This window comes from Schistocerca cancellata, chromosome 1 (assembly GCF_023864275.1).
Source record: "Schistocerca cancellata isolate TAMUIC-IGC-003103 chromosome 1, iqSchCanc2.1, whole genome shotgun sequence".
In the NCBI taxonomy this organism is placed as follows: Eukaryota; Metazoa; Arthropoda; class Insecta; order Orthoptera; family Acrididae; genus Schistocerca; species Schistocerca cancellata.
Genome location: NC_064626.1, coordinates 256,487,205 through 256,513,309, shown reverse-complemented (window position 1 = coordinate 256,513,309; position 26,105 = coordinate 256,487,205). Strand labels below are relative to the sequence as shown.

Sequence of the window (26,105 nt, the reverse complement as noted above, 5' to 3'; positions counted from 1 at the left end):
CCTTTGAAAATGACGTATAGTCGAAACACGTTAAGGTTGTTGGAAAAATAAAAATGTGGTCAGGATATAAGAAAAGTTATCAGAAGTGCATCCAAATGGCTGCATTGTCTCACACCATTTTCATGCAAACAGCAACAGTACAAATCATTTGCTCCCATTCCGGAAAGTCATCATGACAACAGTCCGGTCATTATTTGAACTGTATTCAGACCTTCAGCCAGCGCAGATGAGATGTATTCTAATTGCATGTTTGAACCATGACACACTGGAAAATTGTTTCTTGCAGATAAGAGGATCTAGTCATTTCCACTTGAACCCTTCTCCAACAGAAGTGAAACATTGATTATTTTGCTCGGCATGAATGAAGCACTGGAAACAGGAGATGGTGAAATAGAACTGCAAGATATTAACTTTCTTCTTCTACCTGCACAGGAAGATTCAGCTGTCAGCAAGTGACCAGACTCCTTTTTTTCTTTTTCCCTCATCAGAATGATTTCGATACCTGGCTGCACACATAGCATATGATGAAAAGAAGTATGACGACACACTGGGAACATTGTCTGGAGATATTTTAAGTCCTCCTGCAACAGATGCGGAATATTTTGGCTGGATTGAAGTCCTATCTCACAGTGGGCTTACAGTTCCGACAGGTGACCAGCTACATAAAGTGTCACAATTTGAACCTCTTTTTAATTAATTTAATGGTTTAGAAAGAATTTTGAAGGAAAGAAATATAGTAAAAACAACCTGTGCTACAGTGCAAACTAAATATGCTGATTTTTCACCAGAAATCATCAAACTATATGTTAGAATAAGACTTTTCATTCACTTGTGCTTCCTTAATATGTAGCTGAAAGTGCAAAAGGCGGCAGCAGCACAAAAGCGAAAATCCCAGCAGTGGCACTCTTCATCCTCTACTAACATATAAATGTAATTTTATGAGAACTTAATGCAGTTATAAATAGTTATTTGTGCTGCTTGCTGCGTCAGCCGGTGCTTTGCTTTGTTCCTATTGTGATGTCAATGTGCCAAATAATTGCAGTTCATTTTGCTTCAGGCCCAAATTTCTTTTTAATAACTTTGTCGCAAATGAGTGCTTGGCTACTATGTAACCTGTATTACTGTTGTCCATTAAATGTGTTCACCGTTGTGCGCAATCTGTACTTCATCATATCTTACATTGGCTCTATAAAGTACTATTTTCCATAAATTGTGTTTCTTCTAGCTATAACAAACTGGTGACGAGTAAGGGTTATGTTTTCTCCGCATGTTAGTGACCGTGCTAAGTCACCTGACAAACATCTTGATGGAAGAAATACTCGTCACTGGTGGTACAGGGGTAGCAGCTTTAATTAGTAATTGAATCATTCTCCCGGGTTCGAAACCTGCAAACCACTTAAATTTTGATTAATAACCAGCATTGGTGACTGAAGACTTCCGGCATAAGAAGTCACCCTCATTCTTCCAATGGCCTTGCCAAAGAAGGTGGAGGAGTGGACACAGGTTCAGTACACTCTCTTGTACTTGGGGTGGGAAACTGCCCCTAAGGGCAGAAGAATCAGCAGTGATCAATGACATGAGCATTCAGAAGCCAACAGAAATCACTGCATTAAAGAGACATAACAGGTATCGACCAGACATGTGGCCTGTAAGTAAAAAAGTGTCATGGCGATCTCTCCATTGGCAAAAGATTCCGGAATAGTCCCCCATTTGGATATCCAGGAAAGGACTGCCAAAGGGGAGGTGACCATGAGAAAAAGACTGAATAACCTACGAAAGGATAACATTCTATGAGTCAGGGTGAAGCTTGAACATGGTAGGGAAGTTAGAAAATCTGAAAAGGGAAATGCAATGGCTCAGTCTAGATATAGACACATCAAAAAAAGTTCTGCATCACCTCGGTTCCCAGAACTCCTGAAGATAAACATTGACCATGGATATTGTATCTCGGACACAGTCCCTCTGACTCTTCAGAGATATCACTAAACCCGCCCAAAGATGTAAGCAACCATGCATGAGCAGTGCCTATTAGTTGGAGGGAGTCCGATAGCCAATCAGTTCCAGCCATTCCACCAGGAAGGAGGTACACGGCTCATGTTGTCTGTAGAATGGACTGCTCAGGATTAGCATCATGTTCTCTTCACCGATGAGTGTTGCATATGCCTTCAACCAGACAGTCGTCAGAGACGTGTTTGGAGGTAACCCGGTCAGGCTGAATACCTCAGACACGCTGTCCAGCGAGTGCAGCAAAGTGGGGGTTCCATGCTGTTTGGAGGTGGCATTATGTGGGGCAGAGGTATGCTGTTGGTGGTCATGTAAGGCACTGTAATGGCTGTACGATAAGTGAATGACATCCTCCGACCAATAGTACAAGCATATAGCCAGCACATTGGTGAGGCATTCATCTTCATGGATGACAATCTGTGCCCCCATCATACACATCTTGTGAATGACTTCCTTCAGGATAATGACATCACTTGACTAGAGTGGCCAGCATATTTTCCAGACATGAACCCTATCAGACATACCTGGGATGGATTGAAAATGGCTGTTTATGGAAGATGTGACCTGCCAACCACTCTGAGGGATCTATACTAAATCACTGTTGAGGAGTGGGACAATCTGGACCAACAGTGCCTTGATGAACTTGTGGATAGTATGCCACAACGAATACAGGCATACATCAATGCAAGAGGATGTGCTACTGGGTATCAGAGATACCAGTGTGTACAGCAATCTGGACCACCAACTCTTAAGGTGGTATAACATGCGTGGTTTTCATGAGCAATAAAAAGGGTGGAAATGATGCTTAAGTTGGTCTCTATTCCAATTTTCTGTACAGGTTCCGGAACTCTCGAAACTGAGGTGATGCAAAACTTTTTTTTGATGTGTGTAGTAGGGGGTCAGTGAAGTGAAATGGAAAGAAGATAAGGATTTCTGGTCAGATGAGTATAGGGTAATATCAACACTAGCAGTAAAAGGTATAATGGGCGTACGATTTGATATGAATAGGGAGGTGGGGCAGAAAGTGTATTACTGTGAACAGTTCAGTGATAGGGTTGCTCTTATCAGAATTGACAGGAAACCAACACCAGCAATGATAGTTCAGGTATACATGCCGACGCCGCATGCCAAAGATGAAGAGATAGAGAAAGTATATGAGGATAAACAGGTAATTCAGTAAGTAAAGGGAGATGAAAATCTAATAGTCATGAGGGACTGGAATGCAGTTGTAGGGGAAGGAGTAGAAGAAAAGATTACAGGAGAACATGGGATTGTGACAAGGAATGAGAGAGGAGAAATACTAATTGAGTTCTGTAATAAATTTCAGCTAGTAATAGCAGGTATTCTGGTCCCCAATCGCAAGAGGAGGAGGTCTACTTGGAAAAGGCCATGTGATACAAGAAGACTTCAATTAGATTACATCACGGTCAGACAGAGATTCTGAAATCAGATACTGTATTTTAAGGTGTAACCCAGGAGCAGATATAGACTCAGATTACAGTGTAGTAGTGATAAAGAGTAGGTTGAAGTTTAAGAGATTAGTCAGGAAGAAACAATACGCAAACAAGTGTGATATGGAAGTACTAAGGAAGGACAAGATCTGTTTGAAGTTCTCTAAGGCTATAGATACAGCAATAAGGAATAGTTCAGTAGGCAGTACTGCTGAAGAGGAACGGACATCTCTAAAAAAAGCCAGTCACAGAAGTTGGAAAGGAAAGCATAGGCACAAAGGAGCTAACTGCGAAGATACCATGGGTAACAGAAGAAATACTTCAGTTGATCAATGAAGGAAGGAAGTACAAAAACGTTCAGGGAAATTCAGGAATAGAGAAATACAAGTCCCTGAGGAATGAAATAAATAGGAAATGCAGGGAAGCTAAGATGAAATGTGTGCATGAAAAATGTGAAGAAATTGGAAAAAAAAGCTTGTTGGAAGGACTGACTCAGCATATAAGACAGTCAAAACAACCACCGGAGAAATTAAAAGCAAGGGTGGAAGCATTAAGAGTGTAACAGGAATTCCACTGTTAAATGCAGAGTAGAGAGTAGATAGGCAGAAACAGTACACTGAAGGCTTCTATGAGGGAGAAGATTTGTCTGATGTGGTAGAAGAAAAAACAGGAGTTGATTTGGAAGAGGTAGAATCAGAATTTAAGGGAGCTTTGGAGGACATGGGATCAAATAATGCAAAAGGGATAGATAACATTCCACAGAGTTTCTAAAATAATTGGCGGAAGTGGCAAAACAACTATTGATGGTGGTGTGTAGAATGTATGAGTCTGGCAACATACCATCTGACTTACAGAAAAATATCATCCACACTATACCAAAGACTGCAATAGCTGACTAGTGCAAGTATTATCGCACAATCAGTTTAACAGCTCATGCATCCAAGTTCCTGACAAGAATAACATACAGAAGAAAATCGAGAACAGCAAAATAACCAATGATGGATGGAGTAAGCAGGACATCAAAAGCAGACCAGCACTGGCAAAAAGGGCACCACACTAGCACACTAGAGATAGCTCTTGAACCTCCAATGTGTGTTAGTGTCCTGTTCATAAACCCTGTCCAATCACACAGATCCAAATCTGATGATTGAGGCTATTCACTTTGGAACTATCGGTCAATGATTCGGTTTTCTGCAAGTGTGTTATGTAGTAACTGTTATATCCTAGCCAGTGGTGCCAGCCGGGCCCGCTGCCAAAAGGTTGGCAGCATCAAAGTGCGGACGCCGTCCGCATAAGCAGCGCCAGCGATACAGGAAATCGCCGCAAGTCTGCGCGCGCCACCACTGGCTTCTGGCTTCTTAAGCGCTGGAGTCGCGAGCGCCAGTTCAGTTCTGTATTCGCCGCTCAGTGGAATACTCGCCACCGATTTGTGTACTTGCTAGTACGTTGTGTGTTCATCGCAGCAGAGTTGATGTTTGTCGTCAGCCGATGCTGACATAGCCGCTCCGACTCGATCTAGACAGATTTCTGTAGACACGGAGTTCACTACTGTGTTTCTGTATCTTCGTTAATAAAGATAAGTACCGACTGTTATTTAATCAGAGTGTTTGGGTTTTCATCTTTCTGTTCACTGTTCCAGCGGACCGATCGGCCCGCTATTAAAAGTGTGGCGGTGACTTCGTAAGCCGTTTCTACAGCTAAGTGTTTGTCGCGGCACCACCGCCATAAAACTGGCAACGAGGACTTCCGAACTCGTGTGCAGGGCTGGTTCAACTTGTTTCTTGTTCTACTAATTATAGAGATAAAATTTTGGGGGCTGGTTTAATTTGTGTTCACTATGTCTGCCGAATTACAACAGTTGATCTTGTTACAGAGTCAGCAAATACAAAGTCTGGTGGAAGCAATCGCCAAACAAGCGGCTATTCCTCCAACACAAAAGGAACAAGCACAGGCAGCACCACCTTTTCATGCTTTTGATCCATCAAGAGAAGAATGGCGGGAATATTTCGCGCAGTTGCAGGCGCATATGACAGTCTACAAAATCACAGGTACTGAGCGGCAGCTTTATTTAATTTCCACTGCAGGCGTGGAAGTCTATAGACTACTTTGTAAGTTGTTCCCAGAATCCAAGCCAGAAGCTTTAGACTATGACGTTGTTGTTAACAAGCTTGCTGAGTATTTCGAGTCGCGAGTTCATGTGGCAGCAGCCAGATTCAAGTTCTTCAGATTAAAGAAACTGCCACATCAATCTAATAAACAGTGGTTAACAGATTTACGGAGCCTCACCCGTCAGTGCCGATTTAATTGTGTGTGTGGAGCTTCCTACAGTGATGTCATGTTACGAGACGCTATTACTCAAAACATTGCAGATTCTCGTATTCGTGCTGCTATCTTAAAGTTGCCTGACCCGTCATTAGACACTGTGCTGAACATCATTGAAGCCCAAGATACTTTTGACTACGCTGAGTGTGAGTTAGATCAGCCATGTATTTCTCAAATTGCCTGTGCTAAGCACGTTATGTCACGCCCGCGGCCCCACCGGCAGAGTCTGACTGTAAACACTAGCCGGCCGCGTCATGTTAAAAACATTCGTCAGCCGCGTGTGCAAAATGATAGAGTTAAGTCTTGCCCTAAGTGTGTTCTTGCTCATCCTCGTGAACGTTGCCCGTTAAGAAACGCGGTTTGTCACTTTTGTCAAAGGAAAGGACACATCCAGACTGTTTGTTTGCGTAAACGCAGGAACAATTCTAGTGCTGCCCAGCCCATGGATATTCATGTTATTCAAAGCCAGCCCGGCCAGAAGGTCGCGTTTCAAGACTCTTCCACGGTTCGTGTGGGTAATAAACTTGTTCGCAATAAGCCACCCGCCCAGTCTTCTGCTATGCGACCCAAGCGTAATTCAAACGCTGTAAAAAGTAATGTACAGACGGCAAGTGAAGCGGGAGTTGTTGTTCCACCCACCCAACCCACGAGTTGTCGTAAGCAGCGCACACGCGCTAAACGCGCTGATTTTGTGTCTTCCGCCTCCACTGCACCGATCCAGAGACAGTGTAATAAACTGTGATTCTTGAGTTTCTCCCGGCGTATTTGATAATCAAAATATCCACGGGTATGCTGCCGGTCTATAGTGTCCAACGGGCACAATATTTCGGCGATCAAACATGTCGCCATCATCAGGTGAACTGACGGACTGAGCTCCTGTGAACGTGCCGGCACGGAGATCCGTACGCTATGGCTGCTCAGAGGGAACTGAGCAGCCATAGCGTACGGATCTCCGTGCCGGCACGTTCACAGGAGCTCAGTCCGTCAGTTCACCTGATGATGGCGACATGTTTGATCGCCGAAATATTGTGCCCGTTGGACACTATAGACCGGCAGCATACCCGTGGATATTTTGATTAGTGTAATAAACTATTTGTGAAGCTACGCATCCAGAATAAGACCTTCAATTTTCAATTAGACACTGGTGCGTCTGTGACTCTAATAAATAGTGCTACGTATGCGGCTATCGGCCGCCCTAAACTTTCAGCGGCAAAACATTCTTTGGCTACTTATAGTGGAGAACAAATTCCTGTGTTAGGTGTATGTAGCGTGCCAGCCACATTCCGTGGCAATACAAAAACAGTTTCATTCACAGTGCTCCGCGCTACAGACAGTGTAAACATTTTCGGGTTAGACTGTTTTGACTTGTTTGGCCTGTCTATCCAAGACAATGTGTTGCAAATTAATTCTGTCGTTGTTCCTCAAGACAGCATACCCGATTTGTGTAAACGATACAGTGACATATTTAAAGACGAACTAGGTTGTGCTGCGAACTTTGCCGCTCATATTACGTTAAAAGATAATGCTCAGCCTCGATTTTTTCGTGCTCGTCCAGTGCCTCACGCCCTCCGGGCACCTGTAGAAGATGAACTTCGTCGTTGGCAAAACAACGGTGTTATTCAACCCGTTTCAGCGAGCCAGTGGGCTTCTCCCTTAGTTATTATAAAGAAACCATCTGGCAAGTTACGTTTGTGTGCTGATTTTAAGTCGACAGTTAATCCTCAGACTGTCATTGATTCTTTTCCTTTGCCTAGACCGGACGAGCTGATGGATAAGTTAGGGGAAGCTCGTTTCTTTTCCAAAATTGATCTCCGTGAAGCATATTTGCAATTGCCCCTCGACGAGCAATCACAACAGTATTTTGTCATAAACACGTCGTTGGGGTTGTTCCGTTTTCTGCGTTTGCCTTTTGGTTGTGCGTCAGCTCCAGCTGTTTTTCAGCGTTTTTTGTCACAACTTCTGGCTAATGTGCCATCGTGTTGCAACTATTTAGACGATATTGTTGTGTCCGGTCGGACGCCTGCTGAACATCTCCGTAATTTGGAGTGTTTGTTTACAGTGTTGTCTCAGGCAGGCCTACGTTGCAACATCGATAAATGTTCATTTTTCCTTATGGAGATGGAGTATCTGGGACATGTTATTAATGCTCAAGGCATTCATCCCTCCCAGTCACATTTAGCAGCTATTTGTGATTTGCCCGCCCCTCGCAATCTGCAGGAATTGCAAGCAGTTCTTGGCAAATTGACATATTATATTAGGTTTATACCTAATGCATCACAGATTGCTGCACCGTTGCATTGTCTCCGCCGTAAGAATGTTCCGTTTGTGTGGTCAGCTGATTGCCAATCAGCCTTTCAGCAGCTTAAAGAGGCTTTATTGAATGATCATTGTCTGGTCCATTACGACCCAAACAAGCCTCTAGTGTTAGCTTGTGATGCCTCTTCTTTCGGCCTCGGTGCTGTGTTGTCTCACCGAGTCGGTGACACCGAACGTCCTATTGCGTTCGCATCTAAATTGCTAAACAAAGCTCAGTGTAATTATAGCCAATTGGACAAGGAAGCGTTGGCTATTGTGTTCGGTGTCACAAAATACCATCAATACCTCTATGGTAGACCATTCTATTTAGTAACAGATCACAAGCCTCTGACGTCCCTGTTTCATCCGTCTAAACCAGTTCCTCAGCGGACAGCTCAGAGACTACAACGTTGGGCTCTTTTGTTATCACAATACCAGTATGAGATACTGTATCGCCCTACAGCTCAGCATGCAAACGCTGACGCGCTTTCTCGATTGCCGATTGCTGCGGATGATGTCTTCGATTCCTCTGAAGACTCTTGCCATCAGATTGACGCCGATGAGCACCAATCCCTCCGGGATATTCTGGTTGATTATCGTCAGGTGGCACGTGCGACAGCTACGGATCCTCATCTGAGTTTACTATTACGTTTTGTTCAACGTGGTTGGCCGTCCAAGGCAAAGGACATATCGGATCCTGTGGTTCGTCGCTATTATCCGCAACGTCATCTGTTGTCTGTTTCACAAGGAGTTTTGCTGTTACGCACCGAGAATGACCAGCTTCGTGTAGTGGTTCCCCAAGTGCTCCAATCCAAGGTCCTCGCCTTGTTGCATCAAGGTCATTGGGGAGTGGTCCGCACCAAGCAGCTTGCCCGCCGTCATTGTACATGGTTTGGCATTGATAAGCAGATTACGCAGATGTCTACAGATTGTTCGACGTGTGCCGCACACCAAGCTGCTCCGCCTCAACGCTATTTTGAGTGGGCACGCCCTGCCGGTCCCTGGCAGCGAGTCCATATTGATTTCGCTGGTCCATATTGGAATTCTCGTTGGCTCATTGTGATAGATGCATTTAGTAATTTTCCGTTTGTTGTGCCCATGCAGTCTACAACGTCTGCACAAACTATACAGGCGTTGACTTCAATTTTTTGTATTGAGGGTCTTCCAGAAGTTTTAGTGTCTGACAATGGTCCACAATTTACCTCTGCTGAATTTGAAAGTTTTTGTTCTGCCAATGGCATTCGCCATGTTCTTACTCCGCCGTTCCACCCTCAATCGAATGGTGCAGCGGAACGTTTTGTACGCACATTCAAGGATCACATGGACCGCCTTCGTGCTACGCACTCTCGTCAGCAGGCCCTTATCACGTTCCTGTCGTCGTACCGGACCACGCCACGCGACGGCCCTTCGCCGGCGGAGCTTCTCCACGGCCGTCGTCATCGCACCCTACTACGGTTGTTGCACCCCCCGGATCGACCCGCTGCTTCTGAGCATCGCACGCGTTTTCAGCGCAATGACGCCGTTTTTTTCAGAGTTTATCACGGTCACTGTCGTTGGGAACGAGGCACTGTGATAAGTGTCCAGGGTCATGGATTTTATACTGTTCAAGGTGCTACTGGGGTGCACAGGAGGCATCAGAACTAGTTGCGCCGCGCTGGCCGCCCGGATTCTGACGCTCATTCTTTGTCCACAGATTTGGTCCGCGGCGGGTTCCAGCCACGCCTTCCGACTTCGCTGCCGCCTCCAGGGCAGCAGCAGCAGCCGTCGCTGCTATCACGCAGACAGCCCGTCCCGTTGATGCCTCCCACGCAGCTTCATCCGGGAGCGCCCCAGGTGGTCGCTCCGGCGCCTGCGGTCCCTCTTCAGTCGCGACCACCTTCGGAGCAGATGGACGTCGACCCCTCAGCCGGGCCGCCATCCCAAGCGGTGGCTGTGCAGCCTGTCCTGCAGCCGCTTTCCTTGGGCACCCCCAAGGAGTATGACACCGCAGCGCCTTGTCCGGCACCCACTCAGCAGCCGTCGACGCAGCGTCAGGAGACGCTGCCTCTCTTCGTGGGTCCCGACGCCCCGTTGCGTCCAGTACCAGAAGCTGCGCCCGTGGTCACAGGCGTGCACCCTGACCTCGGTTTTCAGTCGGTGTTTCCCGAGGCTCCGCGCAGCCAATGCTGGGGTGCGGACCGGGGACTGCCACCGACAACAGTCTCCGCCCCGGTCTCTTCTGCTACACCTGCGGCCAGACCCCTCCCCCGCCGTCGACGCTCGCCACGTCATTATTCAACGACGGTGCGGCGATTTGGGGGGGAGGAGTGTTATATCCTAGCCAGTGGTGCCAGCCGGGCCCGCTGCCAAAAGGTTGGCAGCATCAAAGTCTGAACGCCGTCCGCATAAGCAGCGCCAGCGATACAGGAAATCGCCGCAAGTCTGCGCGCGCCACCGCTGGTGAAGCATTTCACAGTAATATGTGCCATTGAAGCTGCATATCCTTATCCCCAGGGTCTGAGTTCCTCAAAGAGAAATGGACCAATCATGAACTGTGTCATGAAGCTGCATCACACAGTGATGCAGTCACTATGCATAGGAACTTTACGAACATTTGTTGACAGTGACAATCCCCAAATATGACAATTGGGTGTGTTCACTGCCCAGTGAGCATAAAGTGTCATCACTCCACAAAATGTTCCAAGGCCACATCATCAACATCAACAGCTGCAAAAAATGTACGAGCAAAGTCTATTCTAATGTCTGTGTCACATGGAAAAAGTTGGTGAGTAATGTTAAGTTTGTACAAGTAATATTTCACCATTGTTCACAGCAATTTTTGAATGAATGTTCAGCTGTCATAATACAGCTCGCGCACTGCTTGAAGATCACACATTCCATCCAGCATTCTCAGTCATGGCAACGGCAACTTCTTCAACAATTTGTGGCACATCTAGTATCAAACACAGGCCTTAATTTGAGGAAGAAATTTCTGAGCACAGATTGTATGGTACTGAAACATGGATTGTGAGAAAACTGGAACAGAAGAGAACTGAAGCATTTGATATGTGGTTCTACAGACAAATGTTGAAAATTAGGAGGACTTATAAGGTAAGGAATGAGGAAGTTACATGGAGAATCAGAGAGCAAAGGAGTATGTGGAGAACACTGACAAGCAGAAGTGACAGGATGATAGGACATCTGTTAAGACATCATGGAATGACGTCCATGGTACTAGATGGAGCAACGGAGGAAAAAAACTGTAGAGGAAGACAGAGATTGGAATTCTCCCAGAAAATAATTGAGGAAGTAAGTTGCAAGTGCTTCTCTGAGATAAGAGGTTGACAAAGGAGAGGAATTCATGGAGGCACACATCTAACCAGTTAGAAGACTGATGACTAAAAAAGAAAATGGAACAACAACAGGCTCTCACCACCACTCTTAATCAAGTGGCATTTTGGTGTTCGAGGCACGTTACTTTTCCGTCAGGGCAACCATCACCATTTCCAGCATATGATGAACTGGCTGAAGATTGGGACTCCTCAGAGACACATTTATGCCAACATTTCCAGCTTTTTCACGTGTGCGATGCAAACCTGTGTCGGGCTTTCTTTCTTTCCTGGCTTTTGCCACACATGTATCAATTGTTGTGCCAACTTGCACCTTTGCAAGAACTGACCACCTTATCACTTGATGAAATATGCATGCTTCTCCCAACTTATTACTGTGACAGAACACATGTCATTGCGATGTATGTTGAATTTTACCACTGTCAGAAATGCCCAAACCAATATTACAAAGCCTGGGCTGCAGAAGTACATGGGTTGAACCAACACTGTAAATTTGTCACTAGTACCCATCACGAATCCTACACTGATTGCATGGTGTGTGATGGTAGTATTCATCTGGTCCCAGATAGGGAAGTCTGCGAAAAAGCGCTTCAATTTGAGAATCTGATGTTAATAGATGGTGCACAATATAGGACAGTCCTTTGAAGTGTCACAAGCTGCAGGCAATCAGATTGGGCAACATATTGGAAGCTACTATACCAAAACCTGTTATGCACACCGCAAGTGTTCAGAACAAGGGGAAGGCATTGCAGCAGTACAATCTTCGCTTTGCATGGTGCAGCGTAGGTAATGGCCAGGCTGCGGCACAACAGCGACCATGTGCCACCCTTCCATCTCGCCTGTACTGCTTTGTCCAAAACAAGTGTGCTGCATGCCCTAAATGTTGGGCTGTTTTCAACAATTGTTGAAAGAAAGGCCACAATGCACCAGTGTATAACTCCTCTTCAAACATAGTAAACACAGTAGTACCAATGAACATAAACTGTATCTCTACAGTGACTGTCCCCCTGAACAAACTTTTTATTGACTTGTGTGTGTTTAATAAACCACTAAAATGCAAGTGGACACAAAGCAACAATGATTTTAGTACATACACAAATGTCCATGGACTTGGGCTCCTCTCACCTCATGCAGGTTTCACAGAAGTTGGTTAGCTGTAATGAACAGTAGATTCTGATTTTAGGTCAGTTCTCTGCCTCCTGTATCTTACAACGCTGTTGTGGATCATTCCCATACCATAGGCCTGTTTGGGTTAGATGCATTTAACGCTTTCCATTTTTCCACTGCCGATGAAATAAATGTAGTGTCGGATCAAGTTCTGTGTCAGCAACTGGAGACTCTCTGCTCTGAGTTTTTATTGCTGTTTTCCATGCGCTCAGTTGTGCTACCAGTTTTCAGACCCACATTATCCTCATTTTTTTCAGGCGTGGCAGATTCCTGTTGCATTGCACAACTCTGTCAAGATTGCATTAGAGCATTTGACAATGTTTGATGTCATTTGGTCTATTCCGTTCAGTGAATGGACTATACCACTGGTCATTGTTAAGAAGCTGATGGGTATGCTTTGTCTCCCTGGTGATTTAAACAATTAATGCACAGTCCTTGATAGATACATACCCTTTGTCCCACCTAGGTGAATTTCTTTAAAAATTATCAGGTGGTCACTAATTTTCAACACTGATTTGTTGGAAGTGTACCTCCTGCTCCTCTTTGAAGAACCCATTAGGTGTCTTCTTGTTGTCAATACACCTTTCAGCTTGTACCAATATCACCAGCATATCTGCAGTTTTACAGCATTTTTTTTAGAGCAGCCTCTGTGCCTGGCTGCGTGAATTACCTTGATGATATCACTGTTTTGGGTTTTTCCACCAGAAACCACCTTAACAATCTCCAACCATTGTTCTCTGTTCTGCAGTCTGCGAGTCTCAACTACAATCTTTCCAAATCCAAATTTTTTCAGCCATCAATTGAATAGCTAGGTTTCTTGCACAGGAGGCTGTTGCGTCACCATGTTGACACATTTGCGGCTTTGCCACGGCCGACCTCTGGTAAGGAACTGCAGGCACTTATAGGTAAAGTTGCATACTATGATAAGTTTTTACTGGACACATCCACAGCTGCTCTGCCCCTGCACGTTTTTGTGTAACCCCCCCCCCCCCCCACCCCCCACCCCAGCTTGTGGCTGAGGGTTCACTTTGCTTAAATCAATGCTTCAATCTGCCCCATGTCTGGGCCCTTCCTAAATCAGTATTGGCTCACTGTAGTGGACGCCTATTTCAAGTTTCCCTTTGTGGCGCCACTATTTCAGCCCTGTCTAAGATTTTTGCAATTGAGGGATTTCCATATACTGGGGTTACAAATAACAGCTCCCAGTTTGTTTCCCAAAAATTTGCATATTTTTGCAGGCTAGTGGTGTTTGCAGTATCATAGCTCCCCCTTTTCATTCTTAATCTAATGATGAGGCTGAACCTGATTTGGACTCTTAAATCTCAGACATAGAAGTATGTATCTGTCATGTCCCCTGAAGTTGCTTTAGACCAGTGTTTGAATTTGTATTGTTTCACTCCAGTGGGGGACAAGAGCCCAGCAGAGCTGTACATGGATGCGAACTATGGCCCCTGCTTCACCTGCTGCATTCGATGCTGCGTCGGCTAGCATTGCTGGCTCCGCGATGGTTCTAGCCAGGTGCATCTGCCTGGCCTTGGAGGTTTTGGCTGCAGGCTGAAATGGGTTTCTGCCATTATCGAACATCAATGAGGCGGTTGCCTGTGCACTGTTTGCACATCTGATGGGCAGGCGTCCCATCACTTCGGCCAGATATGGCCACACATGCTGGGGTCTGCATCAGAGGGGCTACTGCTCTCCCCCCCCCCCCCCCCCCCAACACTGCTGATGCCTGAACCTGTGCTGTAAATGGTCTAATTCGTGCTGCAGCATGGGTTTCTGCCTGGTGGATCAGAGTCTGAGGTCTCTGCCTCTATCCCCACTCCTTGACTGCCATCACCACTGCAGCCTTTGCTGCACTTGATGCTGCCACCGTCACCTCCGTTGCTGGGTTCTGTGTGGATGTCGCCTCTGACGCCCCCTGATGACGCCTCTGGCGCCGACTGCTGACCTGACAAGGATGTTGCTATCAGGACGCTGTCCCCGGTCCTGCTCTACAGTCCCTCACAAGAGGAGGACGGCACGCTAAACCGACCCCTCCTTACTTCTGCCCCTACCGTATTTACTCGAATCTAAGCTGCACTTTTTTCCGGTTTTTGTAATCCAAAAAACCGCCTGCGGCTTAGAATCGAGTGCAAAGCAAGCGGAAGTTCTGAAAAATGTTGGTAGGTTCCGTCACAACTAACTTCTGCTGTCGAATATATGTAGCGCTACAAAGGCATGCTTTGTAGGCACAAAGATAAATACTGGCGCCAAAACCTCTGCGTCAGTAAATAAATTAAAAAAAAAGGTGGAAGACGAGCTTTTTTTTCTCCACCCCGAGTTTCGACCACTGCATTTTCATACATTATCCAACGAAGTAAATACAAATTCCGTATTGTTCATCTTCGAATGTAGTAGAATTTCAATGTACTACGAAAATCCGACTGGCAAGACTGTTTGGGATGTTTTTCAATATGGCCAACTCTACGTTCTGAATTTTTTCCTACCTGTGAGAAGAGATGGTTGCTAATAGTAACCTGATGAAATGTGAATCACAAGCAGTATTCTCTTCACCATTTACCATAAGAATAATACGAATATAAACATTTTGCCATGTGTTCTTCCGTGTTTGTTGCTATCTCATTTAAATCCTGTCTGCCTAATAAACTACGAAACTAGAGTGACAAAACAGCAAACGCGGAAGAATACACTTATCGTGTCATGTTTATATTCGTATTATTCTTAGCCTAATAGTGATACAGTCAGAAATGAACCACGGCAACTGACTAGATTTTTAAATCTAAGATGACTCTAATTTCTGTGCAGAATTTGATATACTAAAGAAGCGGCCGCAAAGATTTTCAAACGGAGAAAAATTTTCGCCTAACTCTCGTTCAGAACATGTTCTATCATACACAGCCTATTATTTGGTTCTTGTTGATCATTCTCAAAGAAAGCAGCAGTGTAAGTAACAACAAATAGCAGTCTCTTGACATGGCTTCGCTAATGAGACGATTCGCCTCTTTTTAGTTGTAAGCGGCGGTAGCGCGCACAAAAGCAAGCCATGCCGCGAACGGCGACAGGCCGTAAACACGCACTATCAGAATGCGACAAACAATGCATGACACAGTACAGTGATGCATTTTCAGCTTAGAGTGACGTAAACACCTATAACAGAGAAAACGGCACTTATCAGATCAAACAAAATAAGCAAACGATTCAAACCAGACGAAGCATGTGAGAAAGGAAGGGTACCAGTATAAATACGGACGGAGCGCCTGACGCATAGCAATGGCTACCTGGTAAAGCTTACGACTCGAACCAAACTACTGTAGCTGTATCGTCATTCATTTGACCTAAATTGTGTCTCATACTACAATGGACCAACTTTGTTTCGATTTGGAGGTGCGGCCTAAAACTTTTCTCTCCCCTTGAATTTCGAGTCTCAAATTTCAGGTGCGGCTTAGATTCGGGAAATCTTTTTTTCCTTTGTTTCGAGTCTCATTTTTCAGGTGCGGCTTAGATTCGAGTGCGGCTTAGATTCGGGTAAATACAGTACTCGCTGGTCACTGCCTGCCACATGCTGCAGCAGCCGCTGTTGTCAGGGCACGAAATGGATGTCAGTGCTGTCATTGGCATTTTCAGTGACTTGTAACCTCAATGCCTTGTGATATCAGTGCTTTTTTTTTTTTTTCAGGGTAACTGTACTTTTTCGGTACGAGTGCTTCTTTCTGTACCCTGTATTTTTCTGTATCAAGTATTTTTCTGTGCATAATGTTTTTATTTATGTATGTGGTTTTCACACCCCCTAGAAGGGAGGAGTGATGTACCTTCACTCACAATGTGCACAATTTCAGAGGTCATTTGTCCACACAGTTCACAGGTCCACTTATAGAGGCGGCCTGGGTCGGCCGCTTGGCATGCTCTGGTGAGCCACCAAGGAAACAGTATTATTTAAGTGATTGCAAATGAGTGCTCAGCATGTTCTGAAACCTGTATTAATGTTTCCATTTGATGTGTTAAATATCCTGCACAACCTGTACTTCATTGTATCTTAATGTTGGCTCTATAAAGTACTATGTTGCATAAATTGAGTTTGTTCTATCTGTAATAAATCACACAGACTGCAATAACTACCGCAGAATATCGTTGCTGTCTAATCTGAGAAATCTGATTACTTGAATTCTTGCAAATTATGCTATGCCTTTAGTGGAGGAATTACTACCATAGAGCCATTGTGGCTTCAGGCCTTATAAAGGAACTGCAAATGTGATAGTCACAGCTGATTAGCTTCAGGAAAAAGGCAGGGAACAAAATAGACCTTTTTACATTGCCTTTCTTTACATTACCTTTATTGACTTAATCCAAGGCATTTGACTACAGAAACTGTGAAGCTTTATGGAAGATTTTAGCTTTGCATGGTTTTCCACAGAAATTTATTTCTCTACACATATATGAGCAGCTGTCACTGGTGACGACTCTATTGGTAAGCCACTCCACAACAATACCAGAGTTCAGCAAGGATGTGTGCCTGCCCCCACGTTATTTCCCTTGTATGTTGCCACTACCATACAGCTAGTCAAAGATGATCTTCCTCCAAGAATAATGTTAACTTACAGAATGGATGGGAAACTATTTAACCCTGCGGCGGGCACGTGTCAGTGTACAGTACCACCAACTTAAAGTTTTCTACACACACACACACACACACACACACACACACACACACACACACACACATTGAGAATTGGCACTAGAAGAAACTTGAGCGCATTCTTCTGTAATATCTGTAAGTCCATCTTTAGACTGGATGGTTGAGGGACTTGGCGGTTCAATATAAAATGTCAAATCAAAAACATTTTCAGTTGTCTGTATTTTAAATTTTATTTTACTTGTGCTACCAGTTTTGACATTTCACTACAATTTCTTCCTTCATCAATAACAGACTGCTGATGAAGTAAAGGATCACGTTGTTAAAAAAAATTGTCTAAGTATACCAGATACTGAGTGCTGGTCCTTATTTCAACTGCACATGAAGTTGGATTCTTAGACACATTGGTTAGGGGGTCTGAAGATGGCACAGTGAAACACTGAAACTGATCGCATACATAAAATAAAATCTGAAATATAGATGACTGAAGGTGTTTTTGATTTGATGTTCTTCTGTAATCATCTGACAAAGAGAATTATAGTGATTTCCTTGACAGTGATGCTGAAGGAGAAACAATTGGGGCTGGAGATCATTCCAGTGAATCTAAACAATTATGCAATGATGGGAATGAAGTACACAAAATACCAATTGATGACTGCAGTTTTTATGCTGGTAAGGACAAGGAAACTTTATGGGTAAATAATCCATTAGTGGTCCCACAGAAAACAAAATATAAGAATATAATTAAGATCTTACCTGGCCCAAAACACAATGCTAGGCAAACTAAAACTGAAAGTTTTCTCAATTGTTTTGATCCTGAGATAACTAACTCCGTTGTTGCAAACACCCAAAAGGTAAATGAATAACAAGATATCATCTGTCAAACAATGGAAAATCCAGGGTGGAATGTAATAATATTATGGAGATGCTGATTCGCAGATAGGAATAACAAAAAGGCAATTGGGTAGTGGTGATAAGGAGAAGGCTGGGGTGGGGATGGAAAGGGATAGCAGGTTAGGGGTTAGGGTTGGTAAAGTGCTGCTTGTGGGAGTGTATGGGGATGAGGTGGAGAGTGGTGAGGGCAGCTAGAGCAGTCGGGAGCTTAGATAGAGGGCTGGGGGTGGGAGGGGACAGCGGAAAATGAAGGAAGTAAAAAGACTGTGGGTGTACCATATTTACTCGAATCTAAGCCGCACCTGAAAAATGAGACTTGAAATCGATGAAAAAAAATTTACCCGAATCTAAGCCGCACCTGAAATTTGAGACTCGAAATTCAAGGGGAGAGAAAAGTTTTAGGCCGCACCTCCAAATTAAAACAAAGTTGGTCCATTGTAATATGAGGCACATTTAGGTCGAATGAATGACGATACAGCTACAGTAGTTTGGTTCGAGTCGTAAGCTTAGCAGTTAAGCTTCACCAGGTAGCCATTGCTATGCGTCAGACACTCCATCCATATTTATACGGGTACCCTTCCTTTTTCACGTGCTCTGTCTGGTTTGAATCGATTGCTTATTTTTCCTTGATCTGATAAGTGCCGTTCTCTGTGTTATAGGTGTTTACATCACTCTATGCTGAAAATGCATTACTGTACTGTGTCATGCATTGTTTGTCGCATTCTGATAATGAGTGTTTACGACCTGTCACCGCTTGCGGCATGGCTTGCTTTTGTGCGCGTTACCGCGAGTTACAATAAAAAAAAGAGAGGAATTGTCTCATTAGCGAAACAATGGCAAGAGACTGCTATTTGTTGTTACTTACACTCCTGCTTTCTTTGATAATGAACAACAAGAACCAAATAATAGACTGTGTATGATAGAAAATGTTTTGAATGAGAATTTAGCGAAAATTTTTCTCCGTCTGAAAATCTTTGCAGATGTCTCTTTAGTACATTACATTCTGCACAGAAATTAGAGTCATCTTAGATTTAAAAATCTAGTCAATTGGCGTGCTTCATTTCTGACTGTACCACTACTAGGCATAAGAATAATACGAATATAAACATGACATGATATGTATATTCTTTCGCGTTTGCTGTTGTCTCACTCTAGTTTCGTAGTTTATTAGGCAGACAGGATTTAAATGAGATAGCAACAAACACGGAAGAACACATGGCAAAATGTTTATATTCGTATTATTCTTATGGTAAATGGTGAAGAGAATACTGCTTGTGATTCACATTTCATCAGATTACTATTAGCAACCATCTCTTCTCACAGGTAGGAAAAAATTCAGAACGTAGAGTTGGCCATGTTGATAAACATCCTAAACAGTCTTGCCAGTCGGATTTTCGTAGTACATTGAAATGCTGCTACATTCGAAGATGAACAATACGGAATTTGTATTTACTTCCTTGGATAATGTATGAAAAATGCAGTGGTGGAAACACGGGGCGGAGAAAAAGCTCTTCTTCCACTTTTTTTTTTTTAATTTATTTACTGACGCAGAGGTTTTGGTACCAGTATTTATCTTTGTGACTGGAAAGCATGCCTGTATAGCGCTACATATATTTGACGGCAGAAGTTTGTTGTAGCGGCACCTACCAACATTTTTCAGAACTTCCACTTACTTTGCACTCGATTCTAAGCCGCAGGCGGTTTTTTTTAATTACAAAAACTGGAAAAAAGTATGGCTTAGATTAGAGTAAATACAGTATTGGTGGAACAGAGGGCTTTGTAGTGCTGGAATGGGAACAGGGAAGGGGATGAAGGCTAAGGGTAGTCACTAACAAAGGTTGAGGATAGGAGGTAATGGGAAGATAGGATATATAGCAGGCAGAGTTCCTACCTGTACAATTCGAAAAACAGGTGTTGGTGGGAAGGATCCAGATGACACAGGCTGCGAAGCAGTCATTGAAATGGAGAGCGCTGTGTTTGGGGTGGTCTAGCTGTCTCTTGGACACTATTTGTTGGTGGCCATTCATATGGATAGACAGCTTGTTGGTTGTCATACCCACATAGAGTGCAGCGCAGTGGTTGCAGCTTAGCTTGTAGATCACATGACTAGTTTCACAGGTAGCTCTGCCTTTGAAGGGATAGGTGATGCTTGTAACAGGACTGGAGTAGGTGGTGGTGGGAGGATGTATGGGACAGGTCTTGCACCTAGGTCTACTATGGAGATGTGAGCCATAGGGGCAACTAACCTAATATCACAGAAAGAACCACAATCCACCACAATTCCGAACTTATAATCCTACCTGCTGACAAAGTCTCCACCATAGTTGTTTTGAACTGCAAAGATTACCTTGCAGGAGGACTTTGCCAGCTGTCCAATACATCCAACTACAAACCCTGCCACAGTGACTCCATTCCAGAAATCCAGCAGGATCTCCAGTCTATACTCAAATCCTTAGGCCCATCACAGAACCTATCCCCAGACTCCATCTCTCTCTCCTCCCTCTACAGCCCCCCACACTCCAATCTCCTACTTGCTTCCGTAAGTCCATAAACGAAATCACCCCAGATGCCCTATAGTGGCAGGTTACTGTGTCGTCACTGAGAGATTCTCTGCTCTTGTAGACCAACACCTTCAGCCGATTATGCACGAATCAACCTCCTATATAAAAGATACCAGTTCCTCCACAGTTCCTGTTCCTTTACCACATGGTGCCCTCCTCGTCATACTGGTGCCACCTCCATTTACACTAACATCCCTAATGCCCATGGTCTTACCAATACTGAGCACTACCTTTCCCAATATCAGTGGATTCCAAATCTACAACTTCCATCCTGGTCCCCATGAGCAACTATATCCTCACCCACAATTACTTCTCCTTTGAAGGCATTACCTGCAAACAAACCCAGTGTACGGCTATGGGCATCCGCAGAGCACCATCCTACGCCAAACTAATCCTGGGCAATCTAGAGTAATGTTTCCTAAACATCCAGAATCCCAAACCCCTCAAACCATCAACCACCAGTAATACCTCCACTTGGACAGCTGCGACGCATTCTGCAACACGAGGTTCGTTAGATACAGTGCAACCGCACCTGGTCATTGCATCTGCAGTGATGAGTGGTCCCTCCCGAAATATACTGAGGGTCTTACTGAGGCCTGCCAACCTTGTACAAAAACAGGTCTCCAATCCCTTATCTTTTCAGTCACCCACCACCTCCCAAATTCCCACTGTCCGGCCACGGAGGAGCATTCCCTTCGTTCCTCAGTAGCACCTAGGACTGGAGCAACTGAATCACACTCTCTGCCAGGGTTTCAACTACCTCTCATTGTGTCCTAAATGAAGAGTGTCCTACCCATTATCCTTCCTAACCCTCCCACAGTGGTATTCTACCACCCACCAAACCTACACAATATCCTTGTCCATCCCTACACAACCTCTACTCCCAACCCCTTGCCTCATGGCTCATATACCTATAATAGTCCAAGATGCAAAACCTTTCCCATATATCCTCCCACTACCACCTACTCCAGTCCAGTCACAAGCATCATCTACTCATCAAAGGCAGGGCTACCTGTGAAACCAACCACGTGATCTACAAGATAAGCTGCAACCACTGTGCTGCATTCTACGTGGGCACAACAACCAACAAGCTATCTGACAACATGAATGGTCAGTGACAAATTGTGGCCAAGAAACAGTTGGACCGACCTGTTGCTGAGCACACCACCAAACATGATGCACAATTTCAATGACAGCTTCACAGCCTGTGCCATCTGGATCCTTCCCATCAGCCCCCAGCCTCCTGCCCTTCACCTAAGCTCCCAACTGCACCTAGCTGCCCTCACCTCTCTCCACCTTGTCCCAGTATGCTCCCACAAGCAGCAGCTCCCCACCCCAGCCTCCTCCTTACCCACACCACCCAGTTGCATCATCTGCTGTTGTTCACAGTGGTCATGTGTATGTGATTTCTGTGTGTGTGTGTGTGTGTGTGTGTTTTGTCTATTTCTGACTAAGGCCTTGTTGGTTGCTCACTTTCTGACAGTCTTTTTGTTATGCCTATCAGTGACTCAGCTTCTCTGCTATATGGTGAGTAGCAATTATCCTTTTCATAATACAAGAGACCACCTGTGAGTTACATGAGGGATAGAGATTGTAGAAATACTTATGCTTCTGAAATAATGGCTCTTTTAGGAGCAGTGTTTCTCACTGCTGTACAAAAAGGCGAACATACAAACATAGTGTAAATGTGGGCATCAAATGGAACAGGAATGATTTTATAAGGGCAGCATTTACCTACAAGCACTTTCTGTTCTTGCTTTGGTCAATGAGGTTCAATGATACTTCAACAAGAAATGAACAATTTGAAACTGACAAACTTTCAGCCATCTGTGGCCTCCTGTCTGCAGCTTTGAACAACTGCAAAAATAACTACAGCCTTGGGGAATTCACAACAATAGACGAAATACTTGTCCCATTACACGGGTGTTGTGCTTTTGTGCAGAACATGCCCAGTAAGTCTGCTAAGTGGGACTTGAAGTTGTATGCATTGTGTGACAGCATGACATTTTAAACTTGTAATTTTGCAGTATACTATGGCAGACAGAATCCTGGACCATATCTTGCTTCTAACTAGTCTATAGATGTTGTGAAGAGATTAGCTGAACCAATCAAGGGCACTCACAGGAGTAACTATAGACAACTATTATAGTAGTTATCCTTTAGCACAGCATGTTCTAGGAAATTTGCTAATCTTCACTGGGGCACTGAAAATGTACAGGAAGGAAATTCCTCCAGAACTTATGCCAAACACGTTGTGAGAAATTAGAAATTGTCTTTTTGGATTCAATGCACAAAATCGATGAAACAGACATTACTACACACAAGTCTGCTGTAAATTTGGACTACAACACAACCAAAGATGGAGTAGGTATTATTGATTAGATGTGTACATCCTACTCCACACAAAGGACGACAAGAAGACAGCCCCTGCCCTTTTTTTCCTGTTTCCTGGATGTTGCTGGTATGAATTCCCAAAGTGTTGTTCTTCACACACAATCAAGAAAAAAAGGTTCATAAAAAAGAATGTACCTAATAAACCTGGTCTTGGTTCTAATGGAGAGCTATTTGAAAGAACTCTCTACTCTACCAAGGAATACCCAAAGATTTCTGTCAGCTTATCGTTCAGTCCTCAAAAGTAAGGAAGAGGTCGTTAGGTGACGGAGGTGACACCATTGTGGTGGTAAGAGAAATAATGGAAGAACTGTGACTTGAAATAGTTACAAAATATTTGTTTGCAAGCACTGCCACAACACTTATATGTGATGATTGCAGACCTTCTCCAGAGGAAGAAAGTGTGTGATTCTTGAAATGTGTTCATGATTTTTCTTCTTTTTAGAATTGGCTGTCTTGTTCTTCATTATGTATACAGTATTTCCATTTCTATTGATTATTTTTGTGATAGTTGCTTTAGTAATGGCCTATAAAATTTAAATGGCTCTGATCACTATGGGACTTAACTTCTGAGGTCATCAGTCCCCTAGAACTTAGAACTACTTAAACCTAACTAACCTAAGGACATCACACACATCCATGCCCGAGGCAGGATTCGAACCTGCGACCGCAGCGGTCGCGCGGTCCCAGACTGTAGCGCCTAGAACCGCTCGGCCACCCCGGCCGGCAGTTGTGGCCTATAATAGCACTGTAATCTATGGTTACATTTATAGTACACTGAGGTGACAAAAGTAACGGAATAGCGATAAGCACATATACCGATGGTAGTAGTGGCGCATATGCAAGGTATGAAAGGGCAGTGCGCTGGTGGAGACGTCATTTGTACTCAGGTGATTCATGTGAAGAGGTTTCCAATGTGATTACGGGCACACAATATGAATTAACAGACTTTAAATGCAGAACAGTACCTGGAGCTAGATGATGGTAAATTCCATCTCAGAATCATTAGGGAATTCAATATTCTGACATTCCCAGTGTCAAGAGTCCTTGCTTTTAGAATGCTCAGATTAATCCTGTAGCAGGCATGCTGAAGGTAGTTATGTCAGCAACATGTTCAGCGCTACCTAACTTTAAATACCATTAAACAGACAGTTTCTATTTTTTTTCTGGTAGAATTAATGAATGGAATCGTAAACAATAAATAAGATCATTCTTATTTCCAATACTTACGAGGGTCTGTATACAATTAAATATGATTCAATAAATCAAAATCTGGATGTACTAATTAAAATTATTACAGAATGTGACAAACAAGTTTCCAGGAAATTTCCTCAGCAGGTGAAAAGTCATTGGGTACCTCGTAATATTGTGTTGGACCCCCTTTTGCCTGGCGTAGTGCAGGAACTCGATGTAGCATGGACTCAACAAGTTGTTGGAAGCCCCCTGCAGAAATATGGTGCCATGCTGAATGCTTCACTCTTTTCGTGCCATGCAATGGCTTAGTGATGGCAAGTGTAAGATACTTCACTTTTGAGTGTTATATTTATGGGTGTTACCGTAGTTTTCAAACTTTGATTGACAGTTGGCAACAAACTTCATAAGAGGATTAAAAGTATTGTAAGGCTGTTGTCAGTATGAGATGGAACCATAAAGTTTTAACTAACACCTTTTTCTTCTTAAAAAAATGTAATTAATTGTTTGTTCAAATTACAGTGGTTTACAAGAAAATGTATTTTTTCATGATGCATATGATTTTTTTTTTTTATTTTACAGTGCAATCCAATGATAAAGTGGAATATTGTGCAGCAATTTGTTTTCGGCAGCAATGGAAATGTTGCAGCTGTATCAGGCCAGTTCAGTCAAGTGTTTTAGCCATCTGGAATAGCCTAACACAGGTACTATACTATTTTTCCACTCCTGCCAAAAACATATTACTGCACAATACTCCATTTTATTTTGGGTTCTCCACCAGGGTGCTACACAACTGTGGCACAGGGATTTCAAGCCCTCTTTGTTGAGAGCCGAGAGTGTGTGAGTGTACCCATTCCACTGCCAGTGATAGAAGTTTGTGAGTTATGAAACAATGCATTTCCAAGAGTGGATGAATACCAATTCAGGCAAAGCCTCAGAATATGCCAAGTATCAGCTGGATATGTTCACATGTTCAATACGTAACATTTCAAGGTGTTTAAAATCTGATATATGCTAATCCTTCTAGTCTACAAGTTTCAACCTACTAAATGACCTTATGGTTCAGAATTATTATGTATTGGGAAGGTGATGATGCATGTAACGGACAGTGATTACTATTATGAAATCAGTTGGTCCAAATATTCCCCAATTTTGAAAATCTCTGTTGTGAAGTGAAAGTAACCAAAACGTTGAACAAAGAAACCAGATTCCGGACAGAAGTGTTGGTAAACAATAAATATTATACAACAAATTTGTTATATTGTGAGTTTATCAAGTGATTTATGGCTTATGTTTTAATTTTCAAATAAGAATTCACTTAAGGTACCACGGAAAGTTACTCCTGAAATACCTGAAAAAACCTACAGAATTGAACATACTGGGATATAAAAGTGAGTGTCATACATAGACAGAAAACAATGTCTCTGTGATAAAATGGTATCTATTGCACTGATGATGGAAAAACAATGTCTTTGTGAAAACTGAGTAACTACACTGATGATCATACCTGCCTTAGAAGTAATCCTTCAGTAATAAAAAGTATTTTTGTTGCTTGGTTTTTACTTTTTTCAAAACGGATTTGGTAACCAACATTAGAATTGTTTTCACTCAGAGTTTCAAATGCAACTCGTTTACACAATGATATACAAGCTATTCTTCTTGGTTGTGTACAAGCTGAAATGATAAACAAGTGAATATATGTTTAGAACTCTGAACAATAATTATTTAGTTTCAACAAAAAGCACTATATATCTTTGTGAAAGAATAGGAAAGGTGATACTTTGCAAATGTGTTGAGAAAGAAAAATCTCTGGTACCAATTCAAACAAGATGGTCAGAAACTGATTGTACCACAGAATAAAAAATAAATG

At 43.5% G+C, this 26,105-nt stretch overlaps 1 protein-coding gene across 2 annotated transcripts in view; it reads right to left on the bottom strand.

Annotated features, from left to right (window-relative positions):
- LOC126170733 (probable ATP-dependent RNA helicase DHX34) overlaps positions 1–26,105 on the bottom strand; it is a 220,975-nt gene that overhangs the window by 168,669 nt on the left and 26,201 nt on the right. For both annotated transcript variants that reach the window (XM_049920748.1, XM_049920749.1), the window contains exon 4: positions 25,743–25,909. In XM_049920748.1, the coding sequence (XP_049776705.1) occupies positions 25,743–25,909 (167 nt within the window). The remainder of the gene's footprint in view (positions 1–25,742; positions 25,910–26,105) is intronic.